The sequence below is a fragment of the Malus sylvestris genome, chromosome 11, assembly GCF_916048215.2.
Source record: "Malus sylvestris chromosome 11, drMalSylv7.2, whole genome shotgun sequence".
In the NCBI taxonomy this organism is placed as follows: domain Eukaryota; kingdom Viridiplantae; phylum Streptophyta; class Magnoliopsida; order Rosales; family Rosaceae; genus Malus; species Malus sylvestris.
Genome location: NC_062270.1, coordinates 33,747,412 through 33,768,766, shown reverse-complemented (window position 1 = coordinate 33,768,766; position 21,355 = coordinate 33,747,412). Strand labels below are relative to the sequence as shown.

Here is a 21,355-nt window from a genome sequence, read left to right as displayed (position 1 = left end):
ATTTATTACTTTTTATGTTTTTCACGCAAAACAAAGTTATTTTACTTTTAAAAATATAAAAAGCATTTAATTGTGGCCACTCAATTTTTGATCAACAGTTCATGTGCATTGATCCCTAGGATCCCCAGGGAGGGGATCCAGCGAGGATCCAAATCCATAATTATATGTGTGTGTGTGTGTGTGTGAAATCCTTGCACATCTTTCATGATTCATGACACTCTTTTTGCTAAACTATTTTATTTTAGTTAATCTATTTAATCTCTTAATTATTATTTGAAATCAACCCTACAAAAAAAATTTAAATCGAATATTGTTTGATCATCTAAATGTATCAAGTAGATCAATATTGTAGGTATCAAGTAGCATATTTATGATGAACCATTGATACATTTCATACATTTAGATAACTAAACGATATCCGATATAAATGACTTTTAGTAAGAATGATCTTCAAATGAAGATTATAAGATTGAACTGTCACAATTGTGAAAGTTTTATGGTGAGGATACGTTACAAGTAAGTGGGGGATGACCTCATCCCTTAAAGGGAGGAATGGAAACAGTATTCCTCTTTTTTATTCTCCTACGCTCACTTGTTTATTTACATTAGTTGATTCACCATTAATTTATTCAATCTTGTGGCTATAAATAAGAGATAAAGTGCAAGAAGATAAATATAGCGCATGAAAATCAATAATTGTCTTAGAAAAAAAAGGGTTAAGTCCATATAACCATCCAACCTTTAGAGGTGATTCTAAATTTGGTCCTAACATTTTAAAACATTCCAAATAACAATATGAAGTTTTGAAAAATGAACATCTATTAGGTTCACTAGCATTCAATGATGACATGGACAAATATTAAGTGTGTTTTAACTCTCATATCATCTGGGGGATTAGAACTCTAAAGACATCAATGAGTGAAAACTAACTTTAGTATTTGTGCACTTCATCATGTTAGTAATGTCATTACTTAATATTGATAAAGTCTCGAAGGATCCACCAAATGTCTATTTTTCAAACATTAAGTAGAAAAATTGAAACTAATTTGGAATCACAAAAGAAAAAACACTAATCATACATTTTAACTACAAAATGGACACTTAACGATTGATTGAACCAAGCTCATTATGAAATTTTGGGGCGGGCCCGATTCATGGAAAACAATCTAATTTCTCGCTAAAAAATTTAATCTCAATCAATCAACGATTTAAAGTGATCCGTAACACGTAACAAAGTTGATGCTGAATATTGAGCCACCCTGGTGTATTATTGGACTGCCTCTTATTGACAAAAATCTAGTGAAAAGGAGATGGCGGCAGCCAATTGTCGTATGTATTTGTAATTTTACCCTTTTTGCATATATGCCTGAGAGGATCCTTTTTACGGGATCACGAAAATCATACAATCACATCTGTTTATCGTATATCATACAGTTAATTTTTATTAAGTACTATTTATGTTCAATTTTAAATTAAAAATTTTTTATGATTTTTTACCACACGATATAAGATGAACATATGTGATTTAAGAATCTCAAGATCCTCACAAAAGGATCCAACGAGAATGCTCCCTCTCCTCGTTCACTTTCCCGACCCCTCCATCAGGAAGTGATTGGCGCCAAAAGTCAAACAATCGATCAATGATCTCCCTATGCATGCATGCATGAATCATGATATCACGACACACTTTTTCTTTTGACAGAGAATATGCGTGACACTTTTTAAAGGAACCCACCAGTCTACGACCGTCATGCAGTTGTAGTTCACATATTCTACAGTATAACTAGTACGAATATTGTTTTTCTACGGGAAAATAACTTGGCTGCTGAAAAAATCAACAGCAGTTCTTACTGTTAATAAATTACAAATAAATACGTATTTAATTTGTGATTTAAAAATCAATTACTTGAATATGTGTTCATTTGTGATTGGTCAGCAGCAGGAGTTGCTTGATTTTTCAGCAGCCAAGTTCTATTCTTTTTTATAGCTCTATTTTTTGAAATTCGCTGAATTTGTAACCTCTTGTCAATTTACTCCTGTAAACTTTAATTTGAGCTAATTACTTTTCTAAATTTTTATCTATGGTCAAATTCTAATTTTCCATTAAATCTCACACATTTCATTCATGATTCCATTATTTTGGAGGTTAAAATTATCATTTCGATCCAAACATTTATTTCCCCTTTTGAATTAGCATCTAATGGTAAAACAGAGAAGAGAACGATACGAAAATAGTCAAATGTGGAGAGAGAGAGAGAGAGAGAGAGAGAGAGAGAGAGAGAGAGCAACAAGGAGTTGTTAGGCCATCTCCAACCGAGGCTGGCCAGAGGGCTTGTTTTAGCCCTCTGGCCCTCCAAGATATTAATATTTTAACGACCAGTATAGGGCCATATTTGCCTCCGTTTCCAATCGAGGGGCAAAAGGCCAGAGGGCTCATTTTAGCCCTGTCACAAAAAACCATCTCCAACTGAGGGCAAAAAGGCCAAACATAATTTTTTATTTAAATTTAAAAACTACAACTTATATTTAAAAACTACAACTAAAATTTAAAAACGACAAATTAAATTTAAAAACTACAAATTAAATTTGAAAACAACATTAACTTAAATTTAAAAACTACAACAACTTAAATTTAATATCCATAATCAACATCATCTTCATCATCTGCCATTGTAGGAGTATAGTCAAAGGTAAACAACTGCCGTCGACTCATAATTTCTTTTTTTTTCTATCAAAATAGGTCTTACTCATTGGAGTATAATTCGAAGTGTGCATTTCCATATTCTTATCATCTATCTCTTCTTGTATTTGTTTGGCCCGTTCTTCTTGCCTACACTTCTTTTCTTCTGCCTCAAAGGCATTTTGCTCCACCAATAATCGCAATGAGGCCGCCACTTCATGTTGAGCGGCGTAATCATCATTTGCCTTGCCCTTTTCCTTCAACCTTCGCGCCTTGTTTCGTCTCATAGCCCTAAGTATAGAACCTTCACCCAAAGACAAATTTTCTACCCTGGTTTGTTGAATGGTTAGTGATCCATCTTCATCTATATTTGTAGCTGAGGATGCAGTTCTGAGCACCGGCGTATGAGCTCTCTGTGGTGGATCTTCAAAGAACACCCACCTTTTACAAATTTCCCAACAATTGTGAAACTGAAAGGGTTTCGAGCTGCTCTCTATATACAATTCCTCTGCTTGGCGTACCTGGAAAAAAATAAAAGGAAATTAATTTATGAAATTAAATGTAATATAATTGAATATTTAAAATAAATTTTGAAAACACTTACTTCGTTGTAGTAATTAGCGCTGCTTTCATGTCTACTTGCGGCTGCTAACAATGCTTGATGCCATTTGTTCAAACTTGGCTGAAGATGTTTCTTCCATCTTGAAGAACAACTCTCGTGGTTTCGAATATTCACTGGAGTGGTGCCTTCATAGAACTCTAAGTATTTTTTGGACACACGAGTCCAAACACCGTCATTTGTTTGAAAATTCTCCCTCACACTATCTTTCGACACCCATCTATAAGCCTTGCTAAGAGCTTCATCTTCTTTTCAGGTCCAAGCCCTACCTTTCATTACAGACGAGGCCATTTGAAAATTATTGAAAAAATTGAAGGATAGATTTTTGAAAAATGAAGGAAAATATGAGAATTGGAATGGTGTATGAATGGTGAAAATTTTGTGAGGAATGGTGAATGAATGGTTTAGGTATTTATAGGAAAAAAAAAATAGAATTTTTGAGAATTAAAAAAAAACCTAAAAAAAAAATTGAATTCAACGATAACTGGCGCCAACTAGCCGTTGGATTCAAAATTCTTTTTAAGAATTCCTGTCGGTTAATAATATAAATATATTCATGTCAATTATAACCAACATGATTAATCAGTTTTCTAGCCAGCCCTTCAGCCCTTTCAGATTCCGTGGGGCCCTCTCAAATTCCATGAGCCATCTGGCCTAGCCCTCGGTTGAAGACGGTTTTCGAGCTATTTTCGGCCTTCTAGACCCTTCGGTAGCCATCTCCAACCGAGGGCTGGCCAGAGGGTTCGTTTTAGTCATCTGGCCCTCCAAGATATTAATATTTTAACGAACAGTACAGGGCCATATTTGCCTCCGTCCCCAACCGAGGGCCAAAGGACCATAGGGCCAAACATAACTTATTATGTTGGTAGCTGACATCATGCTGACGTCAGCTAGTCGTTGGATTTGAATTTTTCTTTTGCTATAAATAGGGTGGATATTGGGCTATAATTCATACAACTTTGAATTCAATCTCTTTCAATTCAATCTTTTTCATTTCAAGTTTGCAATGAATTCCAACTTTGGATCCTCTTCAGATTCCAACTGGGGATCTTCATCCAATTCCAAATTGGAAGCAAAATGGGCGCAAATGAGACGAGAAGATGATGAGTCTGATGAAGAAGTTCAAGTAAGGCGCAACAAACAAAACAGAGTAGCAGCCATGGCTACGGCCATGGTGTGTCAACTAACTAAAGAACAACCTTAATGGGGTGGCTCTATTGCTGGTCACTCTTACAAACCACGAAACAGAACGATGTCACATGCCAATCTGATGAACAACTACTTCAACCCTAACTTGGTGTACACAGAAGAGGATTTCAGACGTCGTTTCCGGATGAGGTGTCATGTCTTCGAGCATTTACTTCATGATGTCTAGCAGGTCAATCCATACTTTCGACAAAAGCGGGACAAAGTAGGCCGCCCTAATTTATCACCTCATCAGAAGGTTATTGTTGCACTCCGAATGATGGCCCATGGCTCCCTAACTGATTCAATGGATGAAACCCATGGTATGTCTGAGTCTACATGCCTTGATACTCTTGAACAATTTTGTGACACAATTGTTTAGGTTTACAAAGACGAGTACCTCTGCGAGCCAAATCAAGAAGATTTGAATCGGCTCATTCGCAAAGCTGAAAACCGTGGGTTTCCGGGCATGATAGGGTCATTAGACTGCATGCATTGGGATTGGAAGAACTGTCCCACCGGATGGCAATGAGGCTTTAGCGGAAGGTCGAGAAAGCCAACTGTTGTGTTAGAGGCGGTTGCCTCATATGACACATGGATTTGGCATGTTTTCTTTGGAGTCCCTGGATCCCAAAATGACATTACAGTTCTTAGGCGTTCACCCCTCTTCAATAACTTGATGGGAGGTAAAACACCTCAACTTGACTACTACATCAACAACTGTCAATACAATATAGGGTATTACTTGGCAGATGACATCTACCCAAAGTGGGCGACACTTGTCCAAGCAATTCCAAACCCTAGGAATGATGCAGAAAAGTTGTTTACCTTACACCAAGAGGTATACGGGAAATATGTTAAGAGAGCTTTCGGTATTCTACAAGCACGGTGGAAGATCATTAGCGAACCGACAAAAGGGTGGAGTCGAGAAAATTTGGATTCCATCATGATGTCTTGCATCATATTACACAATATGATAGTGGATGATGAGCGAGATGAATATATTGATGGAGAGTCCGATGACGACCAAGAAGATCCAAATAGGTCAAGAAGGGCTCATGCAAAAATATATGATGGGCCGAATTTGCCTTTCAATCCAAGAACTGGTAGTATCTTTATAAATGAGTACATGAGGTGCTATAGAATGATACATTCTCGTGCCACAAACAATTACCTACAACAGGATCTTGTTGCACATCTTTGGGCCAAAAGAAGCATGGAGCATGCGTTTAAGTTTTATGTTGTTAAATGTTTTTAAAAATATTGTTTAAGTTTCATGTTGTTAAATGTTTTTTTTATGTTGTATAATTTGTATGTTGGTTAATGTTATTTAATGTTGTTTCATGTTACTTAATTTAATTTAATGTTGTATAATGGCTTAGGAAGTTATAGGAAAAAAAATGTAATTTAAAAAAAATATGAAACAAATTTTGTGAAATAGAAGTTATAGGAAAAAATGAAATTTAAAAAAAAATATGAAACAAATTTTGTAAAATAAAAGTTATAGAAAAAAAATATAATTAAAAAAATATATGAAAAATAGAAGTTATAGGAAAAATTTTGTAAAAAAGAAAATTCAAATGCAACTGCTAGCTAATGTCAGCTAGCCGTTGCATTTGAATTTTAGCTAAAGGATAACCGACATGAATACATTTATATTATTTATAATGATTTTTCTACCCAGCCCTCCAACCCTTTTAGATTTCGTGGGGTCCTTTTAGATTCCACAAACCTTCTGGCTTAGCTCTCGATTAGAGACGATTTTCTGATTATTTTCGATTCTCTAACCCACTGGACTCTTCGGTTGGAGATAACCTTAATGTGGTGGAAGGTGGGCTGCAAGAAGGTGGGTTCGCAGGGAGAAGGGAAGGAGAATCGCGACTTGAATCTAGGGTCTAGGACCTGCCATTAATTGGCAGTATGTTACAAGTTTAGGTGGAATTTCGGCGGATACCTCTTTCTTTGACAAAAAAATTCTAGATATTATTGTGTATGGGATAGTACGGTTGTTTTAACCATTAAATATTAATTTTTATAATTTTAAACAAATATTTAAAAGTTAAATGCTCGAAGTACCCTATCCTACGAGGCATCCTAGATACTCCCTTCTTTGACATGTGGAAAGTTCTGGTATGTATATTATAATGTTAACAAATGAAAAGAGGTGAAGAAAAAGCTTAAGTACAAATTCTATATTCTGATTTTATTGACAAAAATTAACGAAGAAGATGGTAAACTGACAAGACGACTAACACGAAAAGGCCGCATCTTGCAAAACCTGTATTTACTAATTAAGTTACAATGAATATTTATAAGGTCCTAATTCAGGATGGGATGCTACTTTGTTAGTATCTCAACTTGTTTTGCTGGTAGACACGCAAGATTTCAAAATCTCTTGCTAAAGAGCGTGGAGGTTCGACTCCTCTTCAAGGTATAATATTGAATGTTGAGAATGTTCATCTATTTGGAATAAGTTTGGCAACGGATCAGAAAATCTTGGTTTAAACCCTTCGCTATGGAGGCAGTCAATTCATATAGATTGACTTGAAATCTGATTCCAATCCAATATAGCACGTATGGGCACGTAAGAAACGTATTGAATCGATTCTTTTTAATGGATAGATCCGATCGCAATTTCGAATTTGGAATTCAAATGAATCAAATAGGAAATGATACTCTGAATCATAAAACTATGATGAAATATACGATCAACCAATATTTATCAAATTTGAAAAAGAGTCAAAAGAAATGGTTCGATCCTCTTATTTTTATTTCTAGAACCCAGAGATCCATGAATCGGGATCCTAATGCGTATGCAATTGCTTTAAGGTATTGTCACATTAGAGTCTTTGGGTCATGTTATATTGATATTTTTTTTATGAACTTGATTTTTTCACAGTTCGAAGTTCCTCCAATGAATTTCAAATTGTCTGCTAAAGACGTGTTTGTTTGTTAGGGTGAGCGGAAACACTAACAAACATGAAAGTGTTGTAGTGAGGTGAATCTTGAGGTGGCTAGCTATGCAAGTATAGGTGGCTTTTCTCCAGGCTTAGGTCCAAACTCAAGGTCAAGAGTGGTTGACTAGAATTGATAAAGAGCTGGCTCTAGCCAAGGATATTCGGTTGGGCTGTCTTATTAAGAAGAGGGAAATTATATTTAGACATCTCAAATTACTTCTTTCATATATTTTTTATTTTTTAATATTTTTCTATGAAGTGTTAGTGATGTGTAAAAAATATTAAAAAATTAAAAGAGTGTGAGAGAAGTAATTTGAGATATATGAATATAATCTCTCTAGAGAACCTCTCCCACTGCATGCTGTTAAATGGAATAGAAGAGTCTAGTGCTTGTGTGAGCAATACTTGACGAATGATGTAATCCGGTGTCCCTGCTCAAGGGTAATACGTAACCGAGACATTGTATTTGTATTATCCCTTTTTTTAAAGGGAACTTTAACGAAATACTTCTGGTATTGTCAATTTTAATGAAAAATCACATTTTTATACTAAAAAGTCAATCATGATACTATTCACTTTACCCTTTATTTTATCCTTATTGTTAAAACTTAAAGTTTTCAAACCTTTTTCATTAGTTTCCTTTCTTTTAAAAGGTTAAAAGCTTAGAAGTCTAAACAACATTAGCCATACACCATTAATCATGTTTGATTCGCCTGCACATTGGCAGGGCTCTCCATGCATTGCATGATAGCTTTGGGAAGAGCTTTATCTATTCCTTAAGATGATCGCCTTCGCCGCCACCAATGGCCGGCATCCTCAATACCAACTGATTAGTCGAGTCGGACTTCTCGTCCTGAAGTTTTAGAATATGTCCTAAATATTGAAAAAAAAAGAAAAGATTGTCCTAATTGCAACCCTAAAGGGAGCCTACCATTACAAGGACAAGTAACTTTTATGGCGGGTTTGGTCGCAACACATCATGTGTTTCAGCACCAGGCCTACGTGGGAGAGCGACCAGTAATAGGTTTGATTGAAAGTTTGAAACTTGCCCTCACTTCCCTGGGTTTGGAATTTAAGATTCGTTTCGTATTTGATTTGGAACCTACTTTATGGTTTTCAATTGGGAAATTTAAGAGTCGTTTCATTTTCAATTTGAAACTTACTTTATGATTTTCAAATGAAATGATGTGTCACCAATAAGAAATAAGTACATTAATCAATATTTAAGTAATAATTCAATCATCAACATCTATATCATTTGAGTTACAAAATTTGATTTACAAATTTGGTATCTCTAACATCATTCTAACTAAATTACTTAATACACGTGGGTTTTAGAAACAAAAAATTGGATTCAATAATGATACCAAACAGGCTCAAGGTTCCAAAGAACATTGTGTCATTTTTAAGGGATCTTTTGATATGGGGTTCAAAGTAACTAAAAATTGGACCTATTTCAAAAGTAAAAAATCACTAAAAATTGGACTTATCTCAAAAGTAGGCCTGTAAAATTAGACCCATTTCAAAATTTCCCTTTTTTTTTTTAAATTGACGGGCCAACAAATGCATAATTGCTATCACGCTGAAAATTATAACAAACAGAATGCTAGGAATGCTAAAGTTTTAAATTAAATTGCAAATCAAATGATGTGTCACCAATAGGAAATACACACGTTAATCAAGGAAATGCTAGGGAGATCAAATTTTTTAAACCGAATTTGCAAACCAAATGATGTGTTTGTAGATGATTGGATTATTAACTAAGTGTTGACTAAACATGCTTTTTTCTTATTGGTCAAACATCATTTGGTTTAAAAAATTTGATCTCCCTAACATTACTCCGTTAATCAACACTTAAGTAATAATCCAATCATCAACATCTACATCATTCGGTTTACAAACTTTGGCCTAGAGATTTGCTCTTTCTAGCACTAATCTTTCTATGGTTTATTGTTTAGGGTGGTGTTATCTTTTTAGCATTAATCTTTCTAGCACTAAACTTTGGTCTAGAGATTTGCTCTTTCTAGAGATTTACTTTTCACTCAAATCTCTTAATTTCCAACCGTTGTATCAAATGAATTGAAGAGAATCAAATAACAAAAATTAACAGGAGTACGTAGAAGGTAAAAACAAGCATGTGGACATCACCACCCTATTGTTTGTATTACTCTTAAACTAGCCGCTTAGTATACACCAAAGAAAAATTACCACAACGAAACACTAACAAGCTTGAAAGTGGTTACAACTAACGAGCATAGGTGCTTTCTGGAGAAGCACTCCCATTCAAGCACTAATCTTAACGTGATTGAGAAACAGAATGGTTCATAGGTGAGCAAACACAACAAACATCAATTTTAATACCACTTCATAAAAGATTTTAAAATTGAAAAAAAAAACCCAAACAAAATAAATTACTCGTACTTGTTTTCGAGATGAGGTTCGTCTGAAAAGAAAACGCTAACATAACATTTATGGACTACAAAAACACCTTCCGTGACACAAATATGTGTTGGAGGCTCAGTTGCCTTCAGAATCCTCAGACTGTTCAGCCGCGTCATCCTCGGAGTCACTGTGCTCAGATACTTCATCGTCCGACTCTGGAGACTTCTCAGATACTTCAGCGGCTGGGAGATGTTCCGGTCCTTCATCGCCCCTTAACTCTTCTTCACTGAAAAGATCCCTTTGCACAGGGATAGTGCTCACCTTCTGAGATGCAATAATATCTCCAATGGCTCGATAAGCTGCAGCCTGATTGTTATCTTCCACAGTGTCTTCTTTATTGTGATTTATATCAGGCTCCCCTGTTGGCGATTCTCTTTTTGGTGGCGGCACAAAAAATGGTATCTTACCCCTCTGCCAGTCATGGAGGACCATCTTTGCTGCAGTCATCAAGTCGGGTTCACCACCCTGGAAGCACACCAGCCAAAAATTTAGTAGACACAGAAACATTGAAAAAGCAAAGAAACGAAGGAACAAGATACAGTTAACATTTGTTGAAGTTGCTGACTATCAGATTGTGGACCAGCATAATTTGTTTTCTAATGATGGTCAACCATCATAAGGTGTAAATGATGTTCAACTAGCATAAGGGAGGAAAGAAAAGATGCATAACAAAACACCAATTATGTCGAAGCAATGCAACTCTTCTGCTCAACTTGTCAAAGACTGCAATTTCCCTGCAGGGTTCGACTCTGTTTCATTGGGGCATTATCTATCACCAACTCACAGTTACACAAAATCCAAGTGACTAACATTGACAGGAAAAATACATCTTTCTAAAGAAAGAGCCACACACTAGGAACTTTCAATATTCATCTATATAGTGTTCTCTTTCAAGATTTGTATTGCAGACTGAATTTGAGCCGCACATTCAGGCAAAGTTAAATAAGGACGAGCCTGATCAATGTTCCAGTCATTAGCAAAAGACATCTTCCTATACATTAAAAGTAACACGCATGTTTGTGTCGTGTGTACATATATGTATGTAGATAATTTGGGAAACACCAATTGACAAGATCTGAGCAAGGAAATTTCCCAAAGAATTGCAGGAACTATGGGTAGAAATGTTATGACTAGTGGGATAATTAGAAAGCATTATTAAGTAGCGAGTTACCTTCAAAAGTTTGCCTGACAATTTGCATAGCTGACACAGGAAGTCATTATCATCCTCCCTGAGAATATAGGACCATTAAAACACAGTTACGTGTCCCTCTCTGAGAATATACGTTCCATTTGCAGGATTTGTGTCAAAAAGAAAATTACAAAGTACAAAGACCATATAAAAAATGATTGCAATCTGAATGAGGTGAGAACGAAAATAACAGCATAAAAGGCCACAAATACACCCTTAGTAACAGGACATAACATCAAAATCCAACACAAAGACAAAGAAGCATACCAGTTCTCTATCTTATATGCTCTTTTCAGGTGGATCTTCTTAACTCGTTTCAGAACTTCTCCTATGTGTTCTGTAGCATCCTGCAAATTTGTGACACGTACCTAGCAAAATAGACCCAAATTATTTACCATCTGATTAGCATAATATTACATTTTTAGGCAAACATTAAGCGCAGGCTCCGAGTCCGCAGAGAACAAGGAAACGGAAATGTTAATGGGGTTAAACTAGTACAGCAGGAAGATTGTACTTTCGAACCAATCTAAAATATAACTTGGACAAAGATAAAGAAAGTACAGCAGGGAGATACACAATACGACATAACGTGCAACAAGTGACATTCTATGTATATGCATACGTGCATGTATAGAGAGGAATTCACTTATGTGGTTGCACAATTACTGCACAAGCATCAGAGACAAATGCTCTATGTAGAGAATAGAGAGGGATATGTTATTAACGCTCCAAAAAAGTCACTCTGCACACTCTAGTCAAAAACAGGTATCAGAGATGTTACGAACAGCGGGAAGTTGGTAAAAGTATAGACACAAATTAATATTACCAGTCGTGATTTCTGGTGTAGCTCACATGACCATTATCGTTTACATGGACTACATCTATCACTGACTAGTCTATAAACCAGAAGCAAGGTTCACAAACGAGCAATTTAAAGACAATATTGGTAGCAAATCAATATTTCCAAAACGATATACCCAAAATATTGTTTACAGTCAATACTTAAAAGATCAATGAGAACAAAAAAGTAGAATTCACTATTAGGAGCTACACAAGGAAAAACAGAAGAAGCATACCACCCCCTTCAGTACAATATCTGTTTCAGAATCACCACTTTGATAGACAACTCCAGGGCAATCAATCAAGAAAATCCTCTTTGTGAGTGTTATATACTGCCACACTTTAGTCTCCCCTGGGATAGGAGCAACTTTGCAAACCTGTTGAGCAATGAAAAAAAAAATGCATCAGCCATCCTGTAATAGAATAGCTAGAAAGACAAACCACAACTAAGAAGCTTGTTATATGATTTACAGCTTTCAGTATCTTCTAAAAGTACATCCTATGGATCGTGTGTGGGCAAGTATATGAATGTGCTCATGCTAGACAGGCACACAGAGGAATTGGTATCGGTATTTGGCATATCGTACCCCACAAGTAAAAAAAAAAAACAACAATTATCCGATGGAAACTTGCCTCCAACAACAGTGGATGGCAACCTCAGAATTCAAACTAAAACCAGAGTGCATCAAACTACAATTATTTTTTATCTATTGAGAAACGTGCATCAGGCTCAAACCCCCAGAATAATGAAATCCTCTAGATCATCGTTGAGGAATATAATTCTATTTGATTTTACGAAACATAGCAGGATTCAATTAAATAAAATGACATTGCAAAATGGTGGTGACACCAAATTTTGTGCCTTAGCAAATGAACACACATGTACAAAATCTATACAAATGGAAATGCAAGCAGAAAACCAGAATCAGCACTGGTGTTGAAGATATTACATTTTTAGTTCGCAATGTGTTGATAACAGATGACTTTCCAACATTGGGATACCCAACAAATCCCACAGAAATGGCCTGCTTGTCACTTTTCAAACGGGCGAATTGTCTCAAAACTGATAGAAGAGTTCCCTAAGTGCAAATAAATTAAACAAAATCAGAAGATTGCACAGAAAGCAAGAAAAATTAGGAATACACACATAGAGAGAGAGAGAGAGAGAGAGAGAGAGAGAGAGAGAGAGAGTTCATAAAACTTGAATTATGGAAGTCCAAAAGGGATCATAAATTCTAAATAAATTATTATTTCACCATATACTTCCATGAAACTCAATACATAAAGGCATAAAGGTTAACAGAAGGTACCTTGCCAAATGATTTATTGACGCTAGCATGAAATGCAATAGTTGGAAATTCAGCCTTTAATACGTTCAACCAACGGCTAAGCACCCATGAAGGAACCAAATCACACTGTAGAATCAAAATAACAATATTGTTAAATAAAATTAAAAGTAAGCACCTTCAATTCAAGAGGACCCCAAAACACAACCAACCTTGTTTAACAAAAGAATTAAGTGTTTATGCGTGCAATGCTCTTTCAAATGCTTCTCTAAGTGGTGGCATCTTGTACCTTGTGGGTCCCTTGCATCCAAAACCTGAAATGAGGAGAAAAAGGCAAGGTTGTGGTGGTCACATTCATATCGGACGACTGTACCATGTTGAAGTGGACAAACATAAGATAATACTAGCAAAAGACCAAAAATAACCTGGTTTTGATAATTAATAATTATCAACTCTACATAAAGAAACACACGGAAAAACAATAGATTTTAAGCCAGGTGACACATTTAATGCAGAATTGCCTTCATGTAAACATTGTCCTAACCTAACAAAAAAAGATAGCACAAAGTAATCCATGTTTACAATGCTACACTGTTCACCATATATGTAATGAATAATATCCAAGAAATAAAATTAACTTTGTCAGCAAAAGTACATGTATGGAATTAGTTTCTTTCCAAATCAATGAAAAAAGAGAAATACCAACCTGGACAACCACATCAGAAGAGTCTATCACTTTGTAGAGCTCACCCCAAATACGTTTACTTTGGCCCTTCTCAAACATTGTATGCCGAACTAGGTCCCTAAATCCATCCGCTTCATTACCTTCTACAACACTGTCATCAGCATGCTTCTCCTGAAACACATCTACAGAGTTGCAAACAAGATTAGATGCAGAACCGTTTGAAAATGGCAATACAAAAATGAAAAAAAAATTTATTCTAACACATACCATACCAGACTAAAAGAAAATGCATAACATTAACTTGTGCTTTTTACTTGCAAATGCTCCAGACTAAAGCATAAACATAAATACTAACCAAATAATCAAGCAATAGAACGAAATGGTTATTACAACTGGGAAGATCAAGAGCATATAAAATTTAAAGAAAGAAAAAATTACCCTGAGAACCATCAGCCTTCTTAGCTAAGGACTCATAATCTGCCGCGAGGAGCTTTGGACGTTTCCTCTTTGTCTTAGGTCCAAATACATCAGAAAATGTCTCTCTCTCTAGAAGATGAACTCTGGTTTGCTTCACAGAGGTTAAATCATGAACATAGCAAGTTAGAATAAAACAACTAACTTTGCCATCAGCCAAAAAAAAAAAAATATGCTATCTTCTTCTTCACATTCTAATGGAGCAAGGCATGTCAATTTAGGAAAACTGCAACCAGAATCCTCCATTGATTGAATCAAAATTGGGCACCATTGCACCCATACAAAGAAACATCTCCAAACTCTATCTTTCTGAATTTTCTTTTCCTTTTTTATGTGAAAACTAAGTCAAGTCAACCATGCTCTGGCCAATTGGCATTGCTGCACCTCACAGCAATATGCACATCGAAGCTTGATATTTTGATATCGCTCCAAAACGAATGTAGCCAAAGGAAATGAAACAGAACTAGTACTTTACCTCCCAATGCTATTTAATAACTGTGATTCTTAGAAAAATAGCATTCCAAAAGCAGCATACCTTCTGATGGTCATTCAAGAGAGACAATGGCAATTCCTTCCCCTTCAAAATAACATTGTAATTACTCGAAACCGTCCTACTGTGCTCCTCGCGGAAGATGTCAAGCTGCTGCTGAGACGCAACCCGAGTATTCCCTAAAAATTCAATAAACAATCACTGCTGTTCATAGACAAATCAAATTCACCAGCTTTTTCGATAATCAATTACAAAGCGAAAAAGGCCAAAATTCAATGATTTGCAGCAAAAGTCTAATCTCTTATACTATGTCCTTATCATATAAGGGGCAATTATACATATACGGTGTATTCAGACATATATCTACTTACCAAACCAGCGGCGATCAGGCTGGATACGAGTGTTAGGCAGCTCCTTGGACTGGAACTCGTTCCTCAGGACCCTTCCCTTTCTGTTACGCTTGGGCCTGGTGTTGTACATCTTAAGGCGGCGGACGGTGGCGCCGGTACGCGCGTCCTTGTTCTTGGCCTTGGCATCGGAACGGTTTGCATCCAGAGAGTGCTTCGGCTTGCCGGAGATGTTGACCTTCCTCTCCGTCTTCTTCACCATCTTTGCGGTGATGCCGAGAAAATGAGGGAAAATGGCTGAGATTTTGTATTGCGCAAAACCCTGCGACTAGGGTTTCGGAAAGGCAGAGTGGAGGTGGAAGACGAGAAATTATAAAGTGACGGTGTGACGGGAGATTGATGGACTGGACCAACAAACTGAAATTAGCCCAAATGTCGGTGGCGCGGTCCAATAAAGTTGGGCTCATATCACACGCAATATTTAAAATATCAGTATCTGTATCGATTTAAAAACTTGTGAAATTATTGACGGAATGAGTATCCATTATCGATATCGGTTCTTTTAAATAAAAATGATAAAATTTAAAAATGAAATTTTAGAGAACGTCAATTATTACTTGGAACAAAATATAAAAGTTTCTTCGATATTTAAATCGATATCGGTTCTTTTAAATGAAAATGATAAAATTTTAAAATGAAACTTTAAAGAATATCAATTATTGCTTGGGACGAAATATAAAAATTCTTTCGATATTTAAATTGATATGTCAGAAATCGACAAAATATGTCGATTTTAGCCCAAATTTAGTTTCTCCGATATAGGGTGAAGCTTGCTTCACCCTCCTTTCCTTATCGCTTCACCCTCCTTTCCTTATCGTTTTCTAATTTTTGGGATATTTTCACGGCAATATCGACAGTATTGAAGAAGTTTCAACCACTGATCGTATAACAAGAAAATGAGAACGAATCGTCATTCTCGTTTCCAAATGTGTTTGCTTTCCACGAAAGTAGTGGATTAGTGGATTGTAACAGTAGTTATAAAGGAACACGTTCCATTTCAATTTGGTTACGCCGTCCGTCACAACAAATTGTTTGTTTGAACTTTTTCTTCGTTGGTCAGTTCCAGGGTATGAGTTGCAGGTGTGGTGGTGAAAGTAGGAAGCCAAGTGTCAAAGTTTAAGGTGAGGGATGAAGCATATTGGCTCGCAAGCCCAAAATCTGAGTTTTGCTGAAGCTGCTAGCCTGCCCCCGGCTATCGAGACAGTACGAAGGTCTCGAAAGAACTGAGTTTTCTGCCGGTAACTCCATCCTTGTTTTGGGAGGCGCCGGTGGAGTCGGAACACATGTTATTCAGGTAGAATGTTGATCTTATTTTTCAATCCAATGTCCTCATACTATATAGCTCAAATTCTATATATATGGAAATTTCTTACTATTCAGGTGGTAATCTAATCTAATAACTACGAATAGAAAATTCAAAGTTGAGTGTAGAATGGAAAGCATGTTGTTCTAATCAACTTGAATAAGCATAGTTTTAAGCTTACTTCAACTGGGGCTATCTTGGAGAAACCGGCGCCTTACTTTGAAGAGTGGGAAGATTAAGCACCATTTTCGAAGATGGTTGAAGCATTTGCCTACCTTGAAACCTCCAGAGCTACCGGATAGGTGGTTGTGTCTCCCATCCCATGAGAGGGAGTGTACAAGCTCAGGCAGGCAATCAGTTTGTGTTTGATGCATATTTGTAATCTGCTGGTTGTTTTAACTAAAATGACTTGTAATAAAGCGGATATGCTTACTTATGCACTCAAGTTTGAATTTTTTCTTCGTGCAATTTAGATTAGCTGTTGGTAGAAGCTTAAAGTTCGATCAAAATTCTGAAAATTATGGGTTGTAAAAGCATCTCCAATGGGTGATGTTGCAAGGGGGAGCATGGAGATTACAGTGTTCATCTTTAATCTATGTGCTACTAAGAATCAAATAGAAGTTTTGAGTATAAAACCCGTAAGAGTTGCTCTAACAAACTAAGCTATTGAGTCCCGAATTCAATTTCTTTATTTTTTTTTCTTTATTATAGAATATCCCTTGTTTTAAAAATAAAAAATCAATCATGTGATAATATTTGTGCATCTTATATATATATATGGTATCAAGCTAGTACAACAATTTGGTTTACATATATTCTTCGATAAAAATTTATCATTATCTCTCCATAAATGGGGGTAAGGCTAGCCGACATTCACCTCTCCCAGACCCTGCGTAAAGCGGGAGCCTTGTGCACTGGGTACGACCTTTTTTTTATTCATAAATGCATGCATACACGATCATGTATTTCCATTACTCTCAAAGTTATTTATGATTAATTATTAAAAATAACTACATAGTATTACTATTGCTCATCTAGTACTAATCTCCTTAATTGTTCTATATGTATAGGTGCCTCCCTTCACTTTCAGCCACTATAAGAGTCCAGGCACCAGCAGTAGTAATCAGACCTTGAGATTTCCATCATTTGATCTGGGCTCATCCTCTCAAGCTCATTTTGGCGCCACGCCGCAAAGTTATTCCGGTTTTGAGTGTCAGAAGCGAGCGGGTATGCCTCTACTTTGTGAACTTGGGATCTCATTCTCTTGTAGATCTTCATTGTTGCAACACAATCCTCATAAGGATCTTGAATGCCTGTTTGAATGTCATACCTAATAAGATTATATGTAAAATTGCATTAGTACTAATATGTAGCTAGAATTTATATTTATATATATAGGGAACTAATAGTAGGGTTGGGTACTTGCCCAAGATATGCTTGTGTGAGATACTTGAGGGAGTTGCTGAGCTTGCTTGATTTCATCAATGGAGGATATTTTGCAGTATCCCTATACACAGTCAGTCACGTTTAGAACTAGAATTACAATTGAAATTCGCAATGGAAAGTTGTATGTGTATATATGTGATCCTATACTTTTATAAATATATATAGATAATTGTTAATTAGTACTTTAAAATAGTCATTGTGCACTTCGTTGTCTTTTATTTTCTTTTCATTGATCGAAGAGAGTCTGATGATTTTATAAAATGGATATTTTTTGTTTGGATGAAAGAAAAATAAGTTGAATTACCTAATCATTACTTGTGGATATTCAACCTGCAGAGAGTCAAGGTCATGATCCAAACCGTGACCCACAAGAATCCTAGCTCTTCCACTTCGGAGTCGAATCTTCCACTTTGGTTCCCCATTGCAGAGGAAGTCTTGGATCTTCTTTTGCACTTGCCTCAAAGGGATTGCATCCCTCAAGTATTCAGGGCGAATACCAGTTGTTTCATATCTGTATATATACAAGTATAAAGCAAAATGATCGGTCATGTATATAAAAAATGAACCCGTTCAATCGCTAAATCACACTCCGAAATGATGACCATATTCTCTTAAAGCAACAACATCTTTATTGTAGGAAGTACAATTTTCACAATATCTTCGTCTTTTGTTTTGTTCCATCCGACAGTTAGAAATAAAGAAGAGACCCTGAAATCATTCCCCTACATATATACGCTACATACGTTACATATTAGTTAGTATAATTCTTCATATAAATGCATATATACCTATAGTTTGTGACTGGAATCAATGGCATGACATAAGACTGAAAGATGATGTTGTCATATTCATCAGTGAGGCAGACCTTTGCGCAGAGATCCAGTGAGCCATCGCTGCCACCACCAACCATTTTGCAAGCAAGTGCAACAACTTGAGTGCCTCCTGTGCTACCACTTTCAGTATTGTCACGAATGCCCAGATTAGCAAAGCGACCAAGTAATCCCTGAAATGCATTATATGGAATCAATTTAAATTTATAGCAAATAGGGTTTGGGCAAAAGGTCATAATTAATAAGGTAGTGTGTGCTGATTAATACAGCATTGCCGCCAGAGAGTTGGCATCTGTCCTGGTGAACCCTAAGAGCATACGGGCTTTCGAGGATGGCTAAGCAGATTTTGCATCCTCTGGTGCTGAATATATTTCTGCATTCTTGTTTTGGCAATGGCCCTGAAAATAGAAATAATAGGATTATTATTTGCAAAAGAAATTTGGGATTATGTAATTAATAACTGTTTTTTTGTATAAGAGATATAGTTGACTCTAAATTAATTTAAGCTATGGAGAGAAGGATTTGAACTTTGATGCAGAAAGAGAAAACACAGTTTATAGTCAACTTGGCTACGCTCAGTTGATCTGCATAATTTGTTTTAGTTACCTATAAGATGTTCCCTGAGAGATTCAAAATATTTGCAATGCTTCTTACAAATTCCACACATGGGTTCATGAGCTGAGTGGTATGAGGTTCTCATGTGCTCCACTAAGTGCTCGATTCTATTGAATTGTCGATAGCATGCTGCACACTTGTTCCTGATTAATCACCGCATATATATAATTCTCATTAGTTTATATACTAATCATCCATGATTAATCAAAAAAATTACTTACAAGTTACAACTTAATTAAGCTGAAAGAAATGTGAATGCAGTGATATTTCTGTATGTGTTGAGAGAGAGAGAGAGAGATAACCTCAGAGTTTCTGTTGATTCAACTTTATACTCCATGGTGGTTGCTGAAGTTGTAATGCTACTCACTAAAGAAGAAGCTAGACTTGAAGAGAAAGATGGAGGGTGTGGAAGGTATTTATAGCAGTACTACTGGTATGTGGTAGTATAGGAGGAAGATATTAGGTTCGGCCGAGTGGAGATTGATATATGATTCCTTGAAGAAATAAAGTAACCAAAAAATTCTAACCTACAAGATCTGCAGTACTATGGTTTTTCTTTTTCATACACTAGGACGTCCCGCTACTAAAAGTTTTTACCATACAATAAATTTTTATGAGAACAGAAAAATAAGACATATGGTTTATTATTACGTGTTATAATAAATAGATGTGAACAACAAGGTGAAATGATACGTGTGATATAATATGAGTGGAGTAATAATATCATGTGATTGTGTTCTAAGCAAATGAAAAAGTTGTTCAAAATTGAGAACATTTGTAGTGACCCAAAAGTTTGATCAGGGGCCCACCATTCAACTCGAATGGTTGAACTATATTTTAGAACTTCATGTCAAGATTTAGAAAGACAGGTTAGATGCCCACTATATTAACTAGTAAGTACACCGATTTGATGTGGAATTATTGAACTCTCAACATGCTCTCTCACGTAGGACCGTCATGTAGTAGGCTACAAGTGGTCATATTTCCGCATTGATCATTCAAGCGCAGAAGCAAGGCAAGTTAGTAAACTCGATAATTCATGCAAGACAAGATCATTATGCAATTTGAGCCTAATCAAATATCTGTTGTGATACTATATTAAGATTTCATAGAGACGGGCCAACCACCTACTAATAAATGTACCAATCTTATCCCCCAACTCACATCATTTCACCTAAACAACATAACATGTATGACGTTTTTATAACAAAAGCTCTCAGTATAAGTAGAAGTGAAACCATTCATAAGTAGAAGTGAAATCATTTCACACCATTTCCGATATGAAATTCTTGTACTCTACGATACTTTTCAGCTCTAGTTCAATCTGCATCAAAAGTGTCTGTGGAGCAATATTACCCATTTGAATCTTCTCTTTCAGTTAAAGAAGGATTTCCTTTTAATTTATTGGATTAGTAATGTGTAAAGTATATGTATAGCTTTGGATTGACGTAGGTTTTAATTTGCATGCTAATGCATGTAATCAGAACACTAATCAAGTCAAGTCCCATGCAGCAGCAGCAATTAGATGAGAAGCATCAGATGAAATCTTTAATCTCTCGTCGACTTCGTCGTTACCTTTTGATATATAATATTCTGGTCAAATTTGTCTTTGCATCTGTGCACCAAGAGATTCAGAGCGAGATGAGAGACCCGCACGAATGGTTTGTTGCTAATTTGGGATGTGACCAAAAAAGGAATGAAACCTTTTATTGTTCTTTGCTTAAATTCTGGGATATAAAGTATGATGGTTGACGGTGACAAAAAGCCCGACACTACAGCTAATGAAACGTGAGGACGCAGTGGGCTGGTAGAAGATAAGGTTTTCAACTAGCTCGTAATGATAACCATGAAAAATTATTTGATTATGTCATAATTCACTACTAAATACATTGATATTGATGGAGAAA

General features: G+C 36.0%; 2 protein-coding genes and 1 long non-coding RNA gene across 4 annotated transcripts; 1 reads left to right on the top strand and 2 right to left on the bottom strand.

Moving 5' to 3' along the window:
- Positions 1-9,793: 9,793 nt before the first annotated feature.
- On the bottom strand, positions 9,794-15,557 carry LOC126589854 (nuclear/nucleolar GTPase 2). Its single transcript, XM_050255290.1, has 11 exons — positions 15,219-15,557; positions 14,893-15,026; positions 14,322-14,451; positions 13,905-14,065; positions 13,411-13,512; positions 13,223-13,327; positions 12,863-12,991; positions 12,149-12,289; positions 11,340-11,440; positions 11,055-11,112; positions 9,794-10,348 (listed from the first exon to the last, which is right to left on the bottom strand). The coding sequence occupies exons 1-11, from the start codon at positions 15,454-15,456 to the stop codon at positions 9,959-9,961; spliced, it is 1,689 nt and encodes a 562-aa protein (XP_050111247.1). The 5' UTR covers positions 15,457-15,557; the 3' UTR covers positions 9,794-9,958.
- Positions 15,558-16,050: 493 nt separating this feature from the next.
- Positions 16,051-18,728, top strand: LOC126588680 (uncharacterized). The gene is made up of 3 exons (XR_007611554.1): positions 16,051-16,548; positions 17,628-17,784; positions 18,340-18,728. It is a non-coding gene; the product is annotated as an uncharacterized LOC126588680 (long non-coding RNA).
- LOC126588679 (RNA exonuclease 4-like) lies at positions 17,644-21,126 on the bottom strand. 2 transcript variants are annotated; one of them, XM_050253789.1, is made up of 8 exons: positions 21,024-21,126; positions 19,751-19,875; positions 19,440-19,591; positions 19,101-19,231; positions 18,792-19,006; positions 18,308-18,514; positions 17,984-18,064; positions 17,644-17,887 (listed from the first exon to the last, which is right to left on the bottom strand). In XM_050253789.1, the coding sequence occupies exons 2-8, from the start codon at positions 19,783-19,785 to the stop codon at positions 17,644-17,646; spliced, it is 1,065 nt and encodes a 354-aa protein (XP_050109746.1). In that variant the 5' UTR covers positions 19,786-19,875; positions 21,024-21,126. The 2 variants fall into 2 exon arrangements, with proteins under 2 accessions (XP_050109746.1, XP_050109745.1); XM_050253788.1 differs by lacking the exon at positions 21,024-21,126 and having other exon boundaries at positions 19,751-19,931.
- Between the last annotated feature and the right edge of the window lie 229 nt (positions 21,127-21,355).

What these genes read in the sequence shown, in the direction of transcription:
- LOC126589854 (XM_050255290.1), bottom strand. Translation starts at nt 15,456, where the DNA reads ATGGTGAAGAAGACGGAGAGGAAGGTCAACATCTCCGGCAAGCCGAAG. An exon ending in CTTCTGATGTGGTTGTCCAG is followed by an intron (nt 13,513 to 13,904) that starts GTTGGTATTTCT and finishes TCCTCATTTCAG; the next exon opens with GTTTTGGATGCAAGGGACCC. An exon ending in GCATATAAGATAGAGAACTG is followed by an intron (nt 11,113 to 11,339) that starts GTATGCTTCTTT and finishes CTATATTCTCAG; the next exon opens with GGAGGATGATAATGACTTCC.
- LOC126588679 (XM_050253789.1), bottom strand. Translation starts at nt 19,785, where the DNA reads ATGGAGTATAAAGTTGAATCAACAGAAACTCTGAG. An exon ending in GAATCAACAGAAACTCTGAG is followed by an intron (nt 19,592 to 19,750) that starts GTTATCTCTCTC and finishes GTGATTAATCAG; the next exon opens with GAACAAGTGTGCAGCATGCT. An exon ending in TCTCAGGGAACATCTTATAG is followed by an intron (nt 19,232 to 19,439) that starts GTAACTAAAACA and finishes TTCTATTTTCAG; the next exon opens with GGCCATTGCCAAAACAAGAA.